The sequence below is a fragment of the Thermobia domestica genome, chromosome 9 (assembly GCF_964235325.1).
Source record: "Thermobia domestica chromosome 9, izTheDome1.hap1.1, whole genome shotgun sequence".
Classification (NCBI taxonomy): Eukaryota; Metazoa; Arthropoda; class Insecta; order Zygentoma; family Lepismatidae; genus Thermobia; species Thermobia domestica.
The window spans coordinates 67860455-67877294 of NC_137462.1; the positions used below are offsets into that span (position 1 = coordinate 67860455).

At 34.3% G+C, this 16840-nt stretch overlaps 1 protein-coding gene across 1 annotated transcript in view; it reads right to left on the minus strand.

Annotated features, from left to right (window-relative positions):
• LOC145660864 (phospholipid-transporting ATPase ABCA3-like) overlaps nt 1-16840 on the minus strand; it is a 172046-nt gene that overhangs the window by 103711 nt on the left and 51495 nt on the right. Inside the window, exon 2 of the mRNA XM_081726291.1 lies at nt 9543-9764. Coding sequence (XP_081582417.1) covers nt 9543-9764 — 222 coding nt within the window. The remainder of the gene's footprint in view (nt 1-9542; nt 9765-16840) is intronic.

Sequence of the window (16840 nt, forward strand, 5' to 3'; positions counted from 1 at the left end):
ATGCTCGCTCACAAGGTGACCGTGCAAGACTTCAGTACAATAAACTGTGTATAAATGGGAAGTCATACACACTAGAAGAGCTTCAAACACGCAATGAAGAAATAACAGAACATGAGTTAAACCAAAATATGACAACAGAGGTTACAACATTGAGTGTGGACAATCAAAGTGCTTCCCCCAAAGGCTTGTCTATGTGGAAGGAACCGCCACCCGCTGAGAAGAGACAACAGAAGAAACCAACCCGCGCGACCTTGAGCCAACCAGCCAGATATAGGGATTGACAGAGGAAGGAAAGTGAAGAAAATGAATTGGTTGTCGGTAAGTCTTGTTTCTCTCAAAACAGTGAAGTGGACAATCAAGTGGTATGTGAAATCAGTGGTGACACTCAGGGAGTAATCTACACCCCCCCAACACCCCCCTAACACCCCTCCAAATTTTTTTACACACACCCCTGGATGGAAAAGGAATACTCCGCCAAATCCAATTGTATCAATCAGTATCATATAGGTTATTTATTACATCAAGTTAAAAAAGGTGTAGCGTTTAGGAAGGAAGGCTATATTCTTATTTATTTATTTCACTTCAAAATACGAAGCGACCTCGTTCTCATGTACGGCTTCGAGAACCACATGACCTCATTGTTTCGGGCGGTTTCGATCGAAACAATTGACAAAACAGACCGCTGATACCTACCCTCCTGGGTTCCGCGGTCGTTTCCGAGAAAAGAGATTGATGAACAGATGCAGATGACTGAAATTGGCAACGTCTTGAGTGGCCATTCACCTACCTCCTCCTCAATAAGGAAAAATGTGACAATATAGTAAGAAACCTATACCAGAATTAGTTGGTCAAGTGCTACTCTGCAACAGGCTCGCAACCAGAGGAGGGCTAGCGAGGGCCTGGCCTTCCCTAAATTTTTCATGTCCCCTCCAGACCTCAATACAAAATGCACAATTTAGATATTTGTAAGAGAATTTTTAATGATTTGGCCCCTCCTAATATATTCATGGGCCCCCAAAGCTCTGTGGAGGGTTTCGAGCCTACTCTGCAAGTGGTGTACCAACGGTCGGACGTTAGAAAGATGTAGTCAAAACGTTTTTAGAAATGAAGAGATCGATCGAAGTAAAATTATATATATATATATTTTAGACTGAGTCTAGTTATACAGGAACGCATTTGGCGCTAGCTTAATTTTTTGTAAAGTATATTTTTATTCACGTAAATTCATTGAGCGGAACAGGGCTCATAGCGAGTCACTTTTTTAACTAAAATTTACTTTTCTTCAAGTTGGTCACTAAAAGTTACTTTTTTTTTTTAAATTTGGCACTAAAAGTTACTTTTTTGAGAGGTAAAGTGACTTTTTCGTGTGATTTATGTTTTGCATTGGCAATTTTCTAAGAAAAATATAAATGGAAAAAGGCAGAAACTTGTTACTCATTACTCTTCTGAAAGCTTCAATACTTGCTGCCACATGTGAAACAGTCAGCTTTATTCTCACTTCAGCTTTTATTCTTTCTAAAGCAGAAGGACGGTTGGTGGATGCTTAAGCTCTCAAGGTGGGATTGAGAACCCTTCTGTGTCTATTCTTTCTTCTATCATAATAATCCTTTAGTTTTCTCTCGTAATAGTCAACGCTCCATTCAACGTTGTGCGTATGTGTTTGGTGGTTCATCATGTTCATCTTGTGTTATGCTTCTTGTATGTTCTTCTTAAGAGTAGGTGATGAATTTGAATATTTCACTTTTTGAGAACTCTTAATGCGAAGTTAAATGTAATGTCTGGGATGAAGAAATTCGGAAATAGGCCAGAACTGGTTCCACTTACTCAGAAGCTTTTTACATCTGCTAAGTCTGCTTATCGTAACTACCAAGCTTACTCTGAAAACCTAAGAAAGGAGGAAGCTCAAAAAGAAGAAGTAAAGAAGAAGCAAAACAACAAACAAACAGAGAGGTGATGGAGAAATTGACAAAGGGAAAAAGGGGTATGATGAGATTTTGTCTCTTTTTCGTATGCTTTTGGCCATTTTTGGTCACTTTTCAACTATTTATTAGAGACCAGACCACTATGAGCCGTGGGATTATTAAAATTAGGATATATTAAAGAAGACAAAACAGAAAGGTACAAAATATTTGTAAATTGAAAAACTGGATTTCTGGAAAACAACTAAATCAATGAATAATTTTCTAATGAAAGATATTCAGAGACAATAACGTAGCCAGGAAGGGACAGGAACGGATATTAAGAGATCAAATAATATTACAACAATTAACGTTAACAACAGAGTTAGAATATTAAAATAATGAAATTGGAACTATGTACAGTATTAATTACTAAACGAATGTGATTTCAACATGGGACTAGGGAATTTTTTCCCAATTAATATTTAAAAAAAAATCACCCACTAAAACTTGCTGGGGGTGAATAAATTGAAATAATAGCAGAACTTTGCAAAATAATTACAATAATTCGTATGTAATCAATTCACATGTAATTACTGGGTAAAATAATTGTTGTTAATTCCTAATACAGTGAAACCTCTCTTAACGGGCATCTCTCAATAGTGGACATCTTCATACGAGGACAAACTTTTTATTCTTCCATTCCATAAATATATGTGGTGTGGTGTTATGAGAGAGAACCCTTCCTTTTAGGGACAACTCTCATTTACGGACAAATAATCGGTTCCACCGATGTCCGTTTTGAGAGGTTTCACTGTATTACTTAGTTTAATAATAATAATAAATGTTCAAATGTGTGAACTTACTTTATTGAACCTACCACTGCAAAGATCTGATATTATTATTATTATTATTAATAATAATAATAATAATAATAATAATAATAATAATAATAATAATAATAATAATAATAATAATAATAATAGAATTGCAATAGTTGCGTAACAAAATATACTGATTTCTTGTTTGAGTTTGTTTAAAAAATATATCACTATTCTGAGAGCACACCCCTCCTTTTATGTTGAACACCCCGCAAGTAAAAAATTCTGGCGTACTTACTGGTGACACTAGAACAAGGACTGCTTTACGAGTCTATTATCAAAATGCAAATAGTTTGCGTGGTAAAGCCAACATTTTTTCTGCAATGTTCTGTCGCATGATTATGACATTATTACAATAACAGAGACATGGATAAATGAAAAGCATTATGATGCGGAACTATTTGATAATAGATATACTGTGGCGCGTCAGGATCGCAATGTTGATAAACTAGGCAAATCTAGGGGGGGTGGAGTTCTTGTGGCAGCTTTGCAGAAATACAATCTCAGTATAATAGACAGCTATGATGATGAATTTGATTGTGTTATTGTCAAAATCACGACTGGGGGTAAAACAATTTTTATATGTGTAGTTTATTTCCAACCAAATTCAAGTATAGATGTGTATTTTTTTTTTTTTTTTTTTTTTGAACGTATTGAAAGTAAGTGTCCCCAAGGCTGTTCTGTTCTCCTGGTTGGTGATTTTAACATTAGAGAAATAGAAAACAATGAATTTAATCTGGAAAATAGTACCGTAAAATGTCAAAATTTACATAATTTCATTGTTTTTTATGATATGAAATCTTTTAATCACATACAAAACAATAATAATCGTACTCTAGATCTAGTTTTATCTACACTAGAATCTGTTGAAATTATCAGGGAATTAGTACCATTAGTGCCAGAAGATCAAAATCATCCCACTATAGTAATAAATGTGCATCACGAATGTTGTTCAAAAGTAGGTCATAATTCTAACATTTTTGGCTACAATTTTAGAAAGGCGAATTTTATGTCACTAGTTTAATGGGTGTCGATTGGGAATGCCTAAGGGAATACAATAATTTTAATGACCTAGTGAGTAGGCTATATGATATTATCTATGAAATATTCGATACTTGCGCCCCTCGCAGGAAAAACTCTGCCTCGAAATTTCCGTGCTGGTTCACTAAAGACATAATTAATAAGTTGAAGGCTAAGGCAAGTTATCGTAGAAAATTTCAACTAAAAACTAGCAATAGTACCTCATATTACATGGAATTTGCTCGTTTGAGAAAAGAAGTTAAAATGACATCAAATTAGCCTATGAAACATTCTTAAATAATACTGAAAATATTATTACTAAGAATTCAAGTGAATTGTGGAATTTTATTAAAAATAGGAAAAGACATCTACCGTCCAAATCATTAAAGTTTCAGGGTCATAATCTGTGTAGTAACGAGAAAATAGCCAATACTTTTGCGAAGTATTTTAGATCAGTGTATGTTTCCTCTTCAGAAACGATAATTGATCCCAAAATCCATCTGGGAGATAACATATATGGTAGCATAGAAGCACTAAATATTTGCCAGATAGATTTGAATGAAATAGAAATGGCTATTAAGAACCTTATGTCCAAAATGGCAGTTGGTTCTGACGGACTTCCCTCCTACATTGTGAAGGGTTGCGCTGATATATTTAAATATCCCCTATTAATTGCATTCAATTTATCACTAAGAACAAGCACTTTTCCAGACAAATGGAAAACAGCTTTAACTTGTCCAATTCCGAAGTCCAACAATAGTCAAGACATTACCAACTTTCGACCCATAGCAATATTACCTGCTTTTGCCAAAGTATTTGAGCATATCTTGTATCGACGAATCCTTAATCACGTCAAACCGGTTATCTCAATTAAACAACATGGCTTTATTTCACAAAGATCCACAATAACAAATCTTGTAATTATTACAGATTTTATAGCGAATTCATTAGATGTAGGCAGCCAAGTAGATGTGATTTATATTGACTTTGAAAAAGCTTTTGATAAAGTTAATCATAACATATTACTAGAAAAATTAAAGCTTTTTCACTTTTCTCCGTCCCTGATTAAATTCTTCTCATCATACCTATCTAATCATAAACAATCCGTTCTTTTTAATGCATACAAATCTAAAGAATATATTGCATCTTCAGGAGTCCCTCAGGGTTCAAATTTAGGACCATTATTATTTCTCTTGTTTATTAATGATTTACCTGACTGTATTCCTGACCATGAAAAATTACTATATGCCGATGATCTAAAAATATATCAATTCTGTCAATTCTGTGGACGACAACATAAAGCTGCAGCAAGGTCTAGATCACATTGGTAACTGGTGCTCCTCGAATCAACTTGGGGTCAATGAAAGCAAGTGCAAAGTATTATCATTCACTAGGAGCAAATCACCTCGTCACTTTAATTATGAAATTAATAAATATATAATAAATAGGTATGACTCAGTTAAAGATCTTGGTGTTACGTTTGATTCTAAGTTAACCTTTGACAATCATATTGTAAATATAACAAGCGAAGCCTTCAAGCTATTAGGATTCATAATTAGAACGGGAAAAGAATTTAAGAACTGTTCAACATTACAGAAGTTGTACAATGCATATGTTCGCTCAAAGTTAGAGTATGCCTCTACTATTTGGAATCCGACTCACATAAAACATCGCAAGCAATTAGAAAGAATACAAACAAAATTTTTTAAATTTCTAACATATAAAGAAACTCACATTTATCCTACATTTGACAGCTGTAAAACCATACTTGCTAACTTTAATCTTCCTACACTAGAACAAAGGCGACATATGATGGATTTATTATTCATTCAAAAAGTAACGCAAAATATTTTGGATTGTCCTGATTTAGTTTCTTTATTGAATTTTCATGTCCCCACGTTAAAAGTACGTAGAAACACTGGTCTTTATTACTGCAGAAAATCAAGAACTAATATAATGATGAAATCACCAATCTGGAGGACAACAGCTTTCTATAATAGAATGTGTACAAATAACAATGAATTTGATATATGTGATATGTCGCCTAAGAAATTTCGGAATGCCATTATCATGAGTTATCAAGAGTTGAGAACTCAAGTTATGTTATCAAGAGTTACGAACATGTAATTGCGTATTTTACAACACTGTAATTGGGCTATAGCCTGTTGTGTTGATAATAAATAAATAAATAAATAAATAAATAGATTTATCACGGGAGCCTCATTCTGTTCAGTGCCTCACATGGACATCTGGTACTGGTATTACCGTCAATTTAGGCATTTGGTATAATTTCTTCGTTGAAATGCCAACAACAAGTTTATAAGACACTGATACATACAGGTAGTGATACAAATATAAAAGATCTCAGTCTAAGTGGGTAAGGTTACAAACTGAATTTCATGAGTTGCATGTGTAGTGATCTTAAATAGGGATATACCTTATTTTCTATTTATCTTGACTTGTACAACCAATCAACTATCCCTTTCGCACAGTGTTGCACATATTACCATAATAGTCTTGGAGCAAATAAAAAAAAGTTATAACATAAAAATCAATACAATTGTCTCGATCGATAGATGCTTTCACAATATTGTTAAAAGGTGTAATTAAAAACAGCAAACATTGTTTCTGCTTTCAAAAGGACAAACATGGTTTCGCTTATGAAACCGCAAACACTGTTTCGGGCGGCTTTCGCTGTCGAAAAGAGCTTTTGTGGTTTCCGTTTGGAAATTCGCTTTTGCGGTTTCGGTTTTGAGAACCGCTTTTTCGGTTTCAGTTTCAAATACCTCATTTGCGGTTTTTGGTTTTCAGAAAACTGCTTTTCTCCAAAACCGAAAACAGCAAATGTCACAAAAATTCGACAGCACTAATAAAAAGCTTTATATTCTTATTCCATATAGCTTACAAGCATATCCTACGTTATTTACAGTTTCTGATATTTATTATCCTAATCAAGGTAATAATATTTCACTTTCCGAATATCCTAATAGTTATACTCTACTAGTGTTTGATTTAATTCGCAATTCTAGTGCTAGTGCTGCATTTCATACTAGTCCTCAACGCCAAAGAAGTGTAAAATTAGAGGTTTATTTTAAGTAAGCATTGACATCTCCTGTAACAGCATTTTTTTTACGGTGAATTCTCCTCAGAACTAGAAATTGATTTCCAGAGAAAAATATATATTAATTAATTAAAATGTTAAATAAACTTTATGACCCATTACAACAAAATTTGCCTAAAAATCATTTTATAGGTGTATATGCTGCAGATCAACTAATTCGGTTTATTCATACATTTCCTGCAGCCATAATTATAAATACTCATTCTAGTAATAAGCCTGGTGAACATTGTGCTGCTGTTTATATATCTAATACGCGTATGGGAGAGTTTCTTGATAGTTACGGGCTACCACCCTATACACAATGTCATATAGGGTCTAAGTATTTTTTAAAACGAAACTGTTTATTTTATACATGGTATAATAAACATATTCAGGGTGACTTATCTCAATATTGTGGATATTATTGTTTTTTATATTTAGTCTTTAGGGCTTCATTACCTATTATTCATTACCTATGTTTCTACCAATGTTTTTCAATATTAATAATAATAATAATGATGTTATAATGTATTCACTAATGAGAAGTTCAGTATAATAATAAAGCAATATTGAATTTTTAATTATATTTGAACTTCACCTCCATGTGTGTGTGTGTGTGTGTGTGTGTGTGTAGGTGTATGTGTGTGCGTGAAGGTAATTATAATCTCTGTTATGTTAAAGAAGGGTTGAAAACAATGCTTCCGTAATCTCGCTATATTTAATAAGGATCGTGAAAGAGAACGAGTACACCCCATACTATTTTAGCAGCATAGAAAAAGGGGTCATAAAAGAGAACAAAATGTTACTAAATCTGGTTATAAAAATCACTACATTTGGTTCCAAATTGAGACAAGGTGACCTTACTCTACTGACATTTGACATTGTCTTCCAAATAATCAGAAATTGAGAGAATAATTTCCTGGGAAAAATATATTTTTCCCAAGCAAATATTCGCACATAAGCCATCTTGTCCAAAATGACTGCGTAATCAAATAGATAACATATAATGATATCACTTTGCAGTTAAATATCTGACCGCATCTTTCAACTAACTAGTTGCCGAAACAGCGTCACTCTTTTAGATAGAACTATGAATGGAATGAAATAGGCCTAATCGTAATTTCTAACAAAGAACATACAATTATATATATTAATATAGAAACGTCTGATTTTTGCCTTTGAAATAACGACTAACCGACAAGGTGAGTAATGACTTACTACGAAAATTTTATCTGCCTACAAACTTGGCCAAAGTGAATGTGTTTGTTAGGATAACACACGGAATGATGTCAATTTATAATCCACCATTCTGTTTTCTCTTTGAAGTAACCAGAAACCAACGGAGGGATTAATTTCCTAATAAAATATTACCTCATGTCAAATTTTCGAATATAAAGCCATCTTGCTCAGAGCGAGTGCCTTTGTTAAGAGATAACACGAAATGGTATCAATTTATAATAAGATTTGATTATGTCTTTGACGTAACCAGGAACTGACAGGCAGATATTAATTACCTAGGAAAATATTATCTCCAATAAATTTTCGGATATAAAGCCATCTTTCTCGAAGTGAGTGCATACCCTGAGAGATCATATTCAATAATATCAATTTTAAATGTGACTTTTGATTTTTCTCTTTAAAATAATCAGAAACCGACAAACAGGTAAATATTTCCAGGGTTAAAAGTTTTCAAGGGTAAAAGGACTGGCGTATGGATCCTCATAGGAAAGTATTGCTCCCACCAAAGTCGATCCCAGAGGGAAGATCAGCATTGTCGGAGCCTTCTCCGACAAAATTGCCGTCGCCAGCATTTCACCCGGTAATGTCTGTACGTGTGGAATCTAGGATCTGATTGTATTGAAACCAAGGCCATCTCCGGTATTATTATATCATGTGCAAATGTACACTGTACTTACTGTACAAGCATAGTGTACATCAATGAAACATATATGAGCAAAGGGTGACATATCTCAAACTGCTCTCAGGATTGATGTCAGTTGGTTGTCAAGTAGATGTACATTATGTGTAGGTAACAATAATTGGATTGGACTGCCGTTTTTCGTCCTTTTTAGCACCAAAGCTAAGAAACTGAGCCACCGTAATGCTCAAACTTCAAAATTCTCCTACTGGAATCAAGCTAGGACTAGCTACCAGTCTAGCGGAGGAACTAGGATACAATTGTAATGTTTTATACGGACCTTTCTGTAAAGTTATAGTAAAATAGAATTTAAAATTTGTGCAAATTCCCAATAAATAAATGATACGAAGTTCTTGCTCGTTCGTGGTATCCTGTAAGTCGGAGAACCTTCTTTCTTAAATGTAATTGTCGCCATTTATAATTGAGCGGCTCGGGGAAACAAAATGCTATGTCACATTTTGTAACTTTCGAGCAATCTGGAAAAAAAGTTGAACGTTCCTATGCAATTTAATGCAATGACGCATGACAAACAAGCTTTCCCTACCATCTGCACGTACATTTCCAAAATTAAACTACCTACATACTATTTTGTGGTTCGATCGCAACCTATTCCACCTAATACCTCAATTTTACCGCAAGTGGTGTTTACCATTATGTTTTCCTAAGTCGCTCAATTGTTAGCTCATACCTTGACACTAATAAAGTTAATATATTAATTTACTTACTGCACTTCCCTGATCCACCAACGCTATTCTCACACGGATATTCGATTGCACAATAAAAATCGCTAAAGTCATGGCGAATCGTATATGATAAGTGCTCAGGTATATGGTCATCTGTGAAATTCCCCTCAAATATTATACCAACTAACTTTCCTCGTGGTACTACAGGTTTCAACATATCAATGTTGTGTTCTAATTCATCTTGATCCTCGCAAGGAATCACGTCTGTAATAAGAAGTTGAAAATACATGAGAATAGAACAATTAGATATTTTTAAAAAAAACTGACCACAATTTGAATCTAACTAGTTCTGTTGTGTTCATATCTAAACACATAAAATAATACAATTGTGCGCACAGTCGCAATTGAGGGGTTGAGCGAAACAGTGGTCTAACCCACATTTTTTAAAATGGAGAAAAATCAAGTTAAACTTAAACATATGTGTTTTTTGTACAATATATGTATATACACTGTATGACACATTCAACCACTTATACTTCCTTTTGGTATATTGTACAAACCACATGTATTTAACTTTAACTTGATTTTTCTCAATTTTTAAAAATGTGGGTTAGACCACTGTTTCGCTCACCCACTCAATTAATATTTCAGAATTACAGATGTAATTTACCATCAAGAACGCCATACTGTAACATCATAACAAGCAAGAGCATTATTCTGCATCGTAGTATGGTACAGCCACCACCATAAGTATCTCCCCCCTCCCTGAGTGCCCTAATTCCACTACTTGGAATTCAGATCATTTGCAGTTTGTAAAACGCCATAACAAACGCAACTCAACACACGCAACTAATTTTTCTCGGCACTGATAGCACTGAATCAGCTGGTAGTACTGACTCAATTAATCTCAGCTCTTTATCAAGTAAAATTGTGAGTAGATGACGCACGAAACAGTTCTCAATTCTGAGATTAATCTCTATGTTTCGGAGCGTGTTGTAAAATGAACACCATATATTAATTTCAATATTGCTGTGTATGTAATGTATTAATTTATTATATACCGTATGTTCAAAGAAATAAAAATAATGACCACGCATGAATCAGAGAATGCTTGAAAGTAGACAAAAATATCAAACCTAGAAGAAGTGCAGGAAATAAGTTTGTAAATCATTGTCTCTATTGAGAGAACTTCTCCAATTCTCCTCACTCCAACATGTTTTTCTTTCTGAAGAGGAGAATATCTTGCTTGCCACACTGAGTATGCATTGAAATTGAAATTGAAACATTTGAAAAAGTTTGAACCTGATGGGGATTGGTACGTGGGTCTCCCGAATAGAAGTTCAATGCTCTAAACACTTACCTACCGCGTTACTTTCATCTTCCACCCAAACTATTAGCTACTTAAAATCGTTTCATGGAATACTACATACAAGATACTAATGATCCTATAAGGAGAAGTTCCTTATGTGAGTGTCACAATGACTTACTCGAAATTTCCTTCTTTAACACAAAAACAAGTTATATAGACCTTCAACAATGAGGAAAATATCACGAAACGTTCTTCAAGTTGAGGTTACGTCATCGTTTTCAACGGTAGTCCCGATTTACATTACAATTCTTCCTCACCTTAACTTCCAATTTCCAAAGAAGAAAAGACGGCAGAAATTATGTTCACATTCTTTGAATTGTGTCAACACGTGTAGAAATAGAAAGTTATATGTTTATCTTCGTAACTACTAGTTTATTTTCTTATCTACGCTTGAGGAATTTGAGGCGAAGTGTGAAAGCAGGAGACTCCTATGACAACGACCCGGTTACGAATCCCGTTATGGGAGCTATTTTTCTTTATTGAAAGGTATTTTTTACATAATTTATACTGTAATTCTGTTATTCTGTTATTATTATTATTATTATTATTATTATTATTATTATTATTATTATTATTATTATTATTATTATTATTATTATTATTATTATTATTATTATTAACGATAATTTACATTGTGTTTTATTAAAAATAAACCATCTCATCAAAAATATTTCATGTAATCAAATTGCTCAGCCTGACTTTAAATGTTACTTCATGTAGAACCAAGTTTGTTCCCCCTATACGAACTCTAATACTTTGATTCTAAGAACAGTACGAATCTCTACATCTTGGTGTAAGAAAATTTCATGACTTGGCTGTTACGGAACACTGAAGTTGTTAAATCTTACGATTTATTTTAATTTATGCCTATGGTATCAGTTGACAAAGCCTGCATTCATTCCTTTTATACCTGCATTCATTTTCACTTCTTTTTATACATAGATAATAGTTAATTAATAAATGGGAATTTTCCATATACATTGCAATATATTGCACTGGCTCAACTAAATACATTACAATATCTGGTGTCGCAGCATTGTTCCCCTCCAAGTTGAACTCGAAAAACGTTACCATTTATATTTTGTCTCGCAATGATTCGACATATTGTTGAGTGTTTTGTTCTGGATACTATTTCCGTTTTCTGGATAAGATAGTCACCGTGCTTAGAAAAAGTACTAAATCATATTCTGAAAGCTCTGTTATCACGTTGTTGAAAAAGTCATGACGAATTTGGTCTGTTTTAGGATCTGTATTTCATAACACTAAAATACTGAAACACTGATTTCAGTCATGATAAAATTGTAAAGTGTTATGTAGAGAGAATAGTAGTCTAGAGAATTCAACTCTAAATTGAAAAAAAAAAAACATACAAACATTCAAGGACGTGAAGGAAAAACTGGCCTTTAGAGGGCTTCGAACCCTTAACAGACACTTCTCTTGACTGGAATCTGGTGTTTCCTTCATTATTATTTTTCAACTTAACTAATTTAACGAACCTTCCTCAGCACCTTATGTTTCAAATTTTTACTCGTTTTACTTAATTTTACTCGTTTCACCCAGTTACTTTTTAAGAACAGGGACAAGAACACAGAAACAGTGAGGACAGTTAAAATCACAAAGACTATTCGCGCGTTCTTCCCTTTCCTGAAGTAAAACAATAAAATATAGTGAAAATGTAATATTTGGTCTTCCATCTTCTATGTGTCGTCAAATCTGTAAAAACAACACCTAACAAAAAGCTATATTAATACACAAGACGCTCATTCTCTTAGCTACATATGACATAATTGCATAGATCTGAATAACTCTAGTATACCTATTCATCATGTCATCTTTTAGCATAATACATCATGACTTTTCCGACAACCTGATACTTTAGATGTTGTTAATACGCGTAGTTCATTGATCTCTTAGTTATTCTCCCACTCTCTTATGGTCATTAAAACCTTTAGAAATAAAAAGGTGAAATGTAGTATGCAGGCTTGGTTCAGCGTGGAAGTAACAAAGAAAAAAACATGATGATATTTCCCTCCCCTAACCCCTTACAGTAGAGTGTATTGATTCTTCAACAAAAAGACTTGATATCCAATCAGAGACTTCAAAAAATACAAAGCATGTAGCCAAGTGTCGACTTTGAAATTGAAATAATAATAATAATAATAATAATAATAATAATAATAATAATAATAAAGAAATAACATAATTACAATACCAATCACGAAAATAATACCTTCCAATAAAAAAATAGTTGCCATGATGGGATTCGAACCCGCTTGCTGCGATAGGAGTTTCCTGCTTTACCCCTCTGATACAAATTCCTCATGCAAAGATGAAATAAAATAGTAGATACGGAAGATAAAGTAAAACTTTCTATTTGTACACGCATTGATGGAGATCAAAGAATGTGAAAATAATGTCTGCCGTCTTTTCTTCTTTGGAAAGTAGAAGTTAAGGCGAAGAAGAATTGTAATGTAAATCGGGACCATCGTCAAAAACGATTACGTAACCTCAACTTGAAGAAAGTTTTGTGATATTTTCCTTATTAAGGAAGGTCTATATAACTTGTTTTTGAGTTAAAGAAGGAAATCTCGACACTAACATAAGGAACATCTCTTTATACAAGCATTAGTATCTTGTGTATAGTCTTAAATGAAACGATTTTAACTAGGTAATAGTTTGGATGGAAGAAGTGACGCGGTAAGTAAGTGTTTAGAGCATTGAACTTCTATTCGGGAGACCTGCGTACCAATCCCCACCAGATTCAAACATTTTCAAATGTTTCAATTTCAATTTCAATGCATACTCAGTGTGACAAGCAAGATGTTCTTCTCTCCAGAAAGAAAAACATGTCGAAGTGAGGAGAATTGGAGAAGGTCTGTCAATGGAGGCAATCATTTACAAAGTTATTTCCTGCACTTGTTCTAGATTTGATATTTTCATCTACTTTCACTCATTTTCTGATTCAGTGTTTTTATTTCTTTGTATATAGTTTATAATGAAATAATACATTACGTACACATCAATATTGAGATTAGTATATGGTGTTCATTGGGCAACACACTCTGAATCATAGATATTCATCTTAGAATGAAAAACTCTTTTGCAAGTTACTACTCTTCAATTTTACTTGCATAAACACCTGGAGTAGTGCTACCAATTGCTATCAGTACCAAGAAAACTTTCGTGTAAGTTGGGTTGCATCTGCCAGGGTGTCTTCACAACTGCAAAAGGTCTGGACTAGAAGTAATGGAATTAGGGCAGTCAGGGGGGGGAGATAAGTATGCTGGTGGCTGTACATCCCATAGATGGCAAATAGGGAAGAACGCTTGGTCCAAATATCAGTCTTCTCGCATAGGATGAGAAGGCTTCGTTGCCCAACTCGATTGCGTTCTCAATTTATATTGCGTTCTCTCAGGTTGACAACTCTACCTCACAAAGGAAGATAACTACCAACAGCAAATACTTGTATGAATCCTTCTATGGTAAAATATTCCGGAAATAAAATATAACTTCAAATTAAATGTTAACAAGGCAATACGTATGTATATACATCTAAATTAGACCAGATCAAGTTAGAAACCTCACAAAGTAACATCTTATATTGATAGTAGCATTGCCCAATCAAACAATGCGCAGTCAATAGAGGGGTGAAGAAAAGTGAGAAATCCGAAGTTTTACGGACCGACATCCAGAAATACAGGAGATACAGAGGAAAGAAGGATCGAGAATCATGTGAAGATAGCAATGCAAAAGATACACTGACACAGAAAGAACTTCAAAATGATTAAAGTAATCAAAATGACATGTACACAACAGTATAGCAAGCAAACATTGTACCCACAGACAAGCTCAAGAACATCATATGTAATGCAGTGTTGCCAACGGAGAACAAAATGAAGTTTTGTTAAATGTTACGGAACACAAATTATAACATCTAGAAAATCTAATCATGAGTGATATCTTGATATACAGTGTTGACAGCGTTTGAAGATAGGTCTATTAGAATTCCTATATGTTCCCATTAGACATCGTGAGAAAGCAGAATGGGGTGCTCCGAGGAACTCACGAACTTCGAACGTGGTCAGGTGATTGGGTGTCACTTGTGTCAGAAGTCTGCACACCAGATTTCCAAACTCCTAAACACCCCTAGGTCCACTGTATCTGATGTAATAGTGAAGTGGAAACGTGAAGGGACACGTACAGCACAAAGGCGTACAGGCCGACCTCGTCTGTTGACTGACAGAGACCGCCGACAGTTGAAGAGGTTCGTAAAGTGTAATAGGCAGACATCTATCCAGACCATCACACAGGCATTCCAAACTGCATCAGGATCCACTCCTTTAGTAAGGGACATTAAAATACCGAAAAAATGTACTTTTACTGATGCTCTCAACAAGAGATTTCCTGGTTTTAAACGAGGAAAAAAATATTGGGAGGCAGAGGCAGAATATTTTATTTGTATGGCGGGTCAATTTGTATTCATAGGTAATAAAGGTAAGTAAAAGGTAATACTTGTAATAGAAATGATGCGTTTAATATTAAAACTAGGTCAGTTCATTTTCTAAGCTAAACTTTTTGAATTTTTCCCATGTTCTTGGTGTACTTTGTTATCTAATATAGAGGTTTTGATCAATACCGCTTCGTTCTATCTAAAACTAACTTCTCAAGTTTCCTAACTTCTCCGCCAGTAAAGTTTTGAATTACAGTGCTCAAGGAAGCCCTACATTGAACTCCTGCTTAGTCAAGTAGTTAACGCTCTGACTTTCTGTGCTTGCGGTTTCGAGTCCGATACCGGTGGGAGGTAACATGTTTTGGTGTTGATCTAGCATCGTGACGATACATATCAAACAAATGAAACTCAAGGGTAGAGAAATCAGCCAAGAGAGTCAGATAAAACAGCGATGGGAGTCGTTGCGGTGACCACAGGACATCCTACTTGAACGAGAAGCACCTGACAGACCAATGACTTTAGAGTAAACGAGCTATTTATTCAAGGTATTATTCTGTCATTTGCATCGTGGGACTGAAGGAAAGTGCAAACTATTGAGCAGAATGATCATGAGTAGGGCTGGAACATTATGGAATGAGAATGGTAGGTGCTGATAGAGGAAAATTTTTACAAGAGCGTGATAGGCAGGAATACTGGAGATTATGAGGAAAATCAAGAATGCGAGATTGTGCTTGTATATTAGTATGATGTTTAGTGGAGGTGTTTCTCTAAATTGACACCTTTTTTCTGTGTGTCCAAAATATTATTTTCAGAGCAACGGGCAGAGGGTGAGAGGTAAATTCCTCTCTCATCAAAATTTATCCCTGGGTTCTATGTTGATTGTGAGAGAAATTACGTTCCCGTTTTGTTCAGGGTATTTTTAAGCTATTGAATTTTGCGAATTTCGAAACTGTATTTCTTGGCAAAGAATCATCATTTACTTTTCGATTTTCACATTGCTTAATCTAAATATATCCTAAAAATCTTTAGAGATTGTACCTTTTACAATATCAAATAGTTTTATCGTGGTCTGAAGATAAACTACTTCGTAGAACTTGGTAAACCGTATTTTCTCCTTGAAGTAACAAACGTATAGCAACTGATAGTTTATTGCCTCCTCCTGTGGAACATTAATTTGACCACCAGTTGAAATGGTGCATAGTAATTGTATCAGACGGTTCTGTCATATATAGATATAGATCTCAGTAGAGATCTCGTATAGATGTTGTAAAATCATATAAGGTACCGGTATTACACTAGAAATTGCAATTTTTTAGATACTCTTCTGGTTATTCTAACGACGAAATGTCTAAGATTTGACTTTACTTTGCATTAGCTCTCAAATATTGTTTCGATTATATCATTGATTCTTAGATCGAAATTACAGTCCCGCATAGCAACTAACATATATATAAGTTTGTTTAGATGTGTACAATTTTACTCCCACCCATGTCATGAGAAGAGCATCATCCTACACTAACT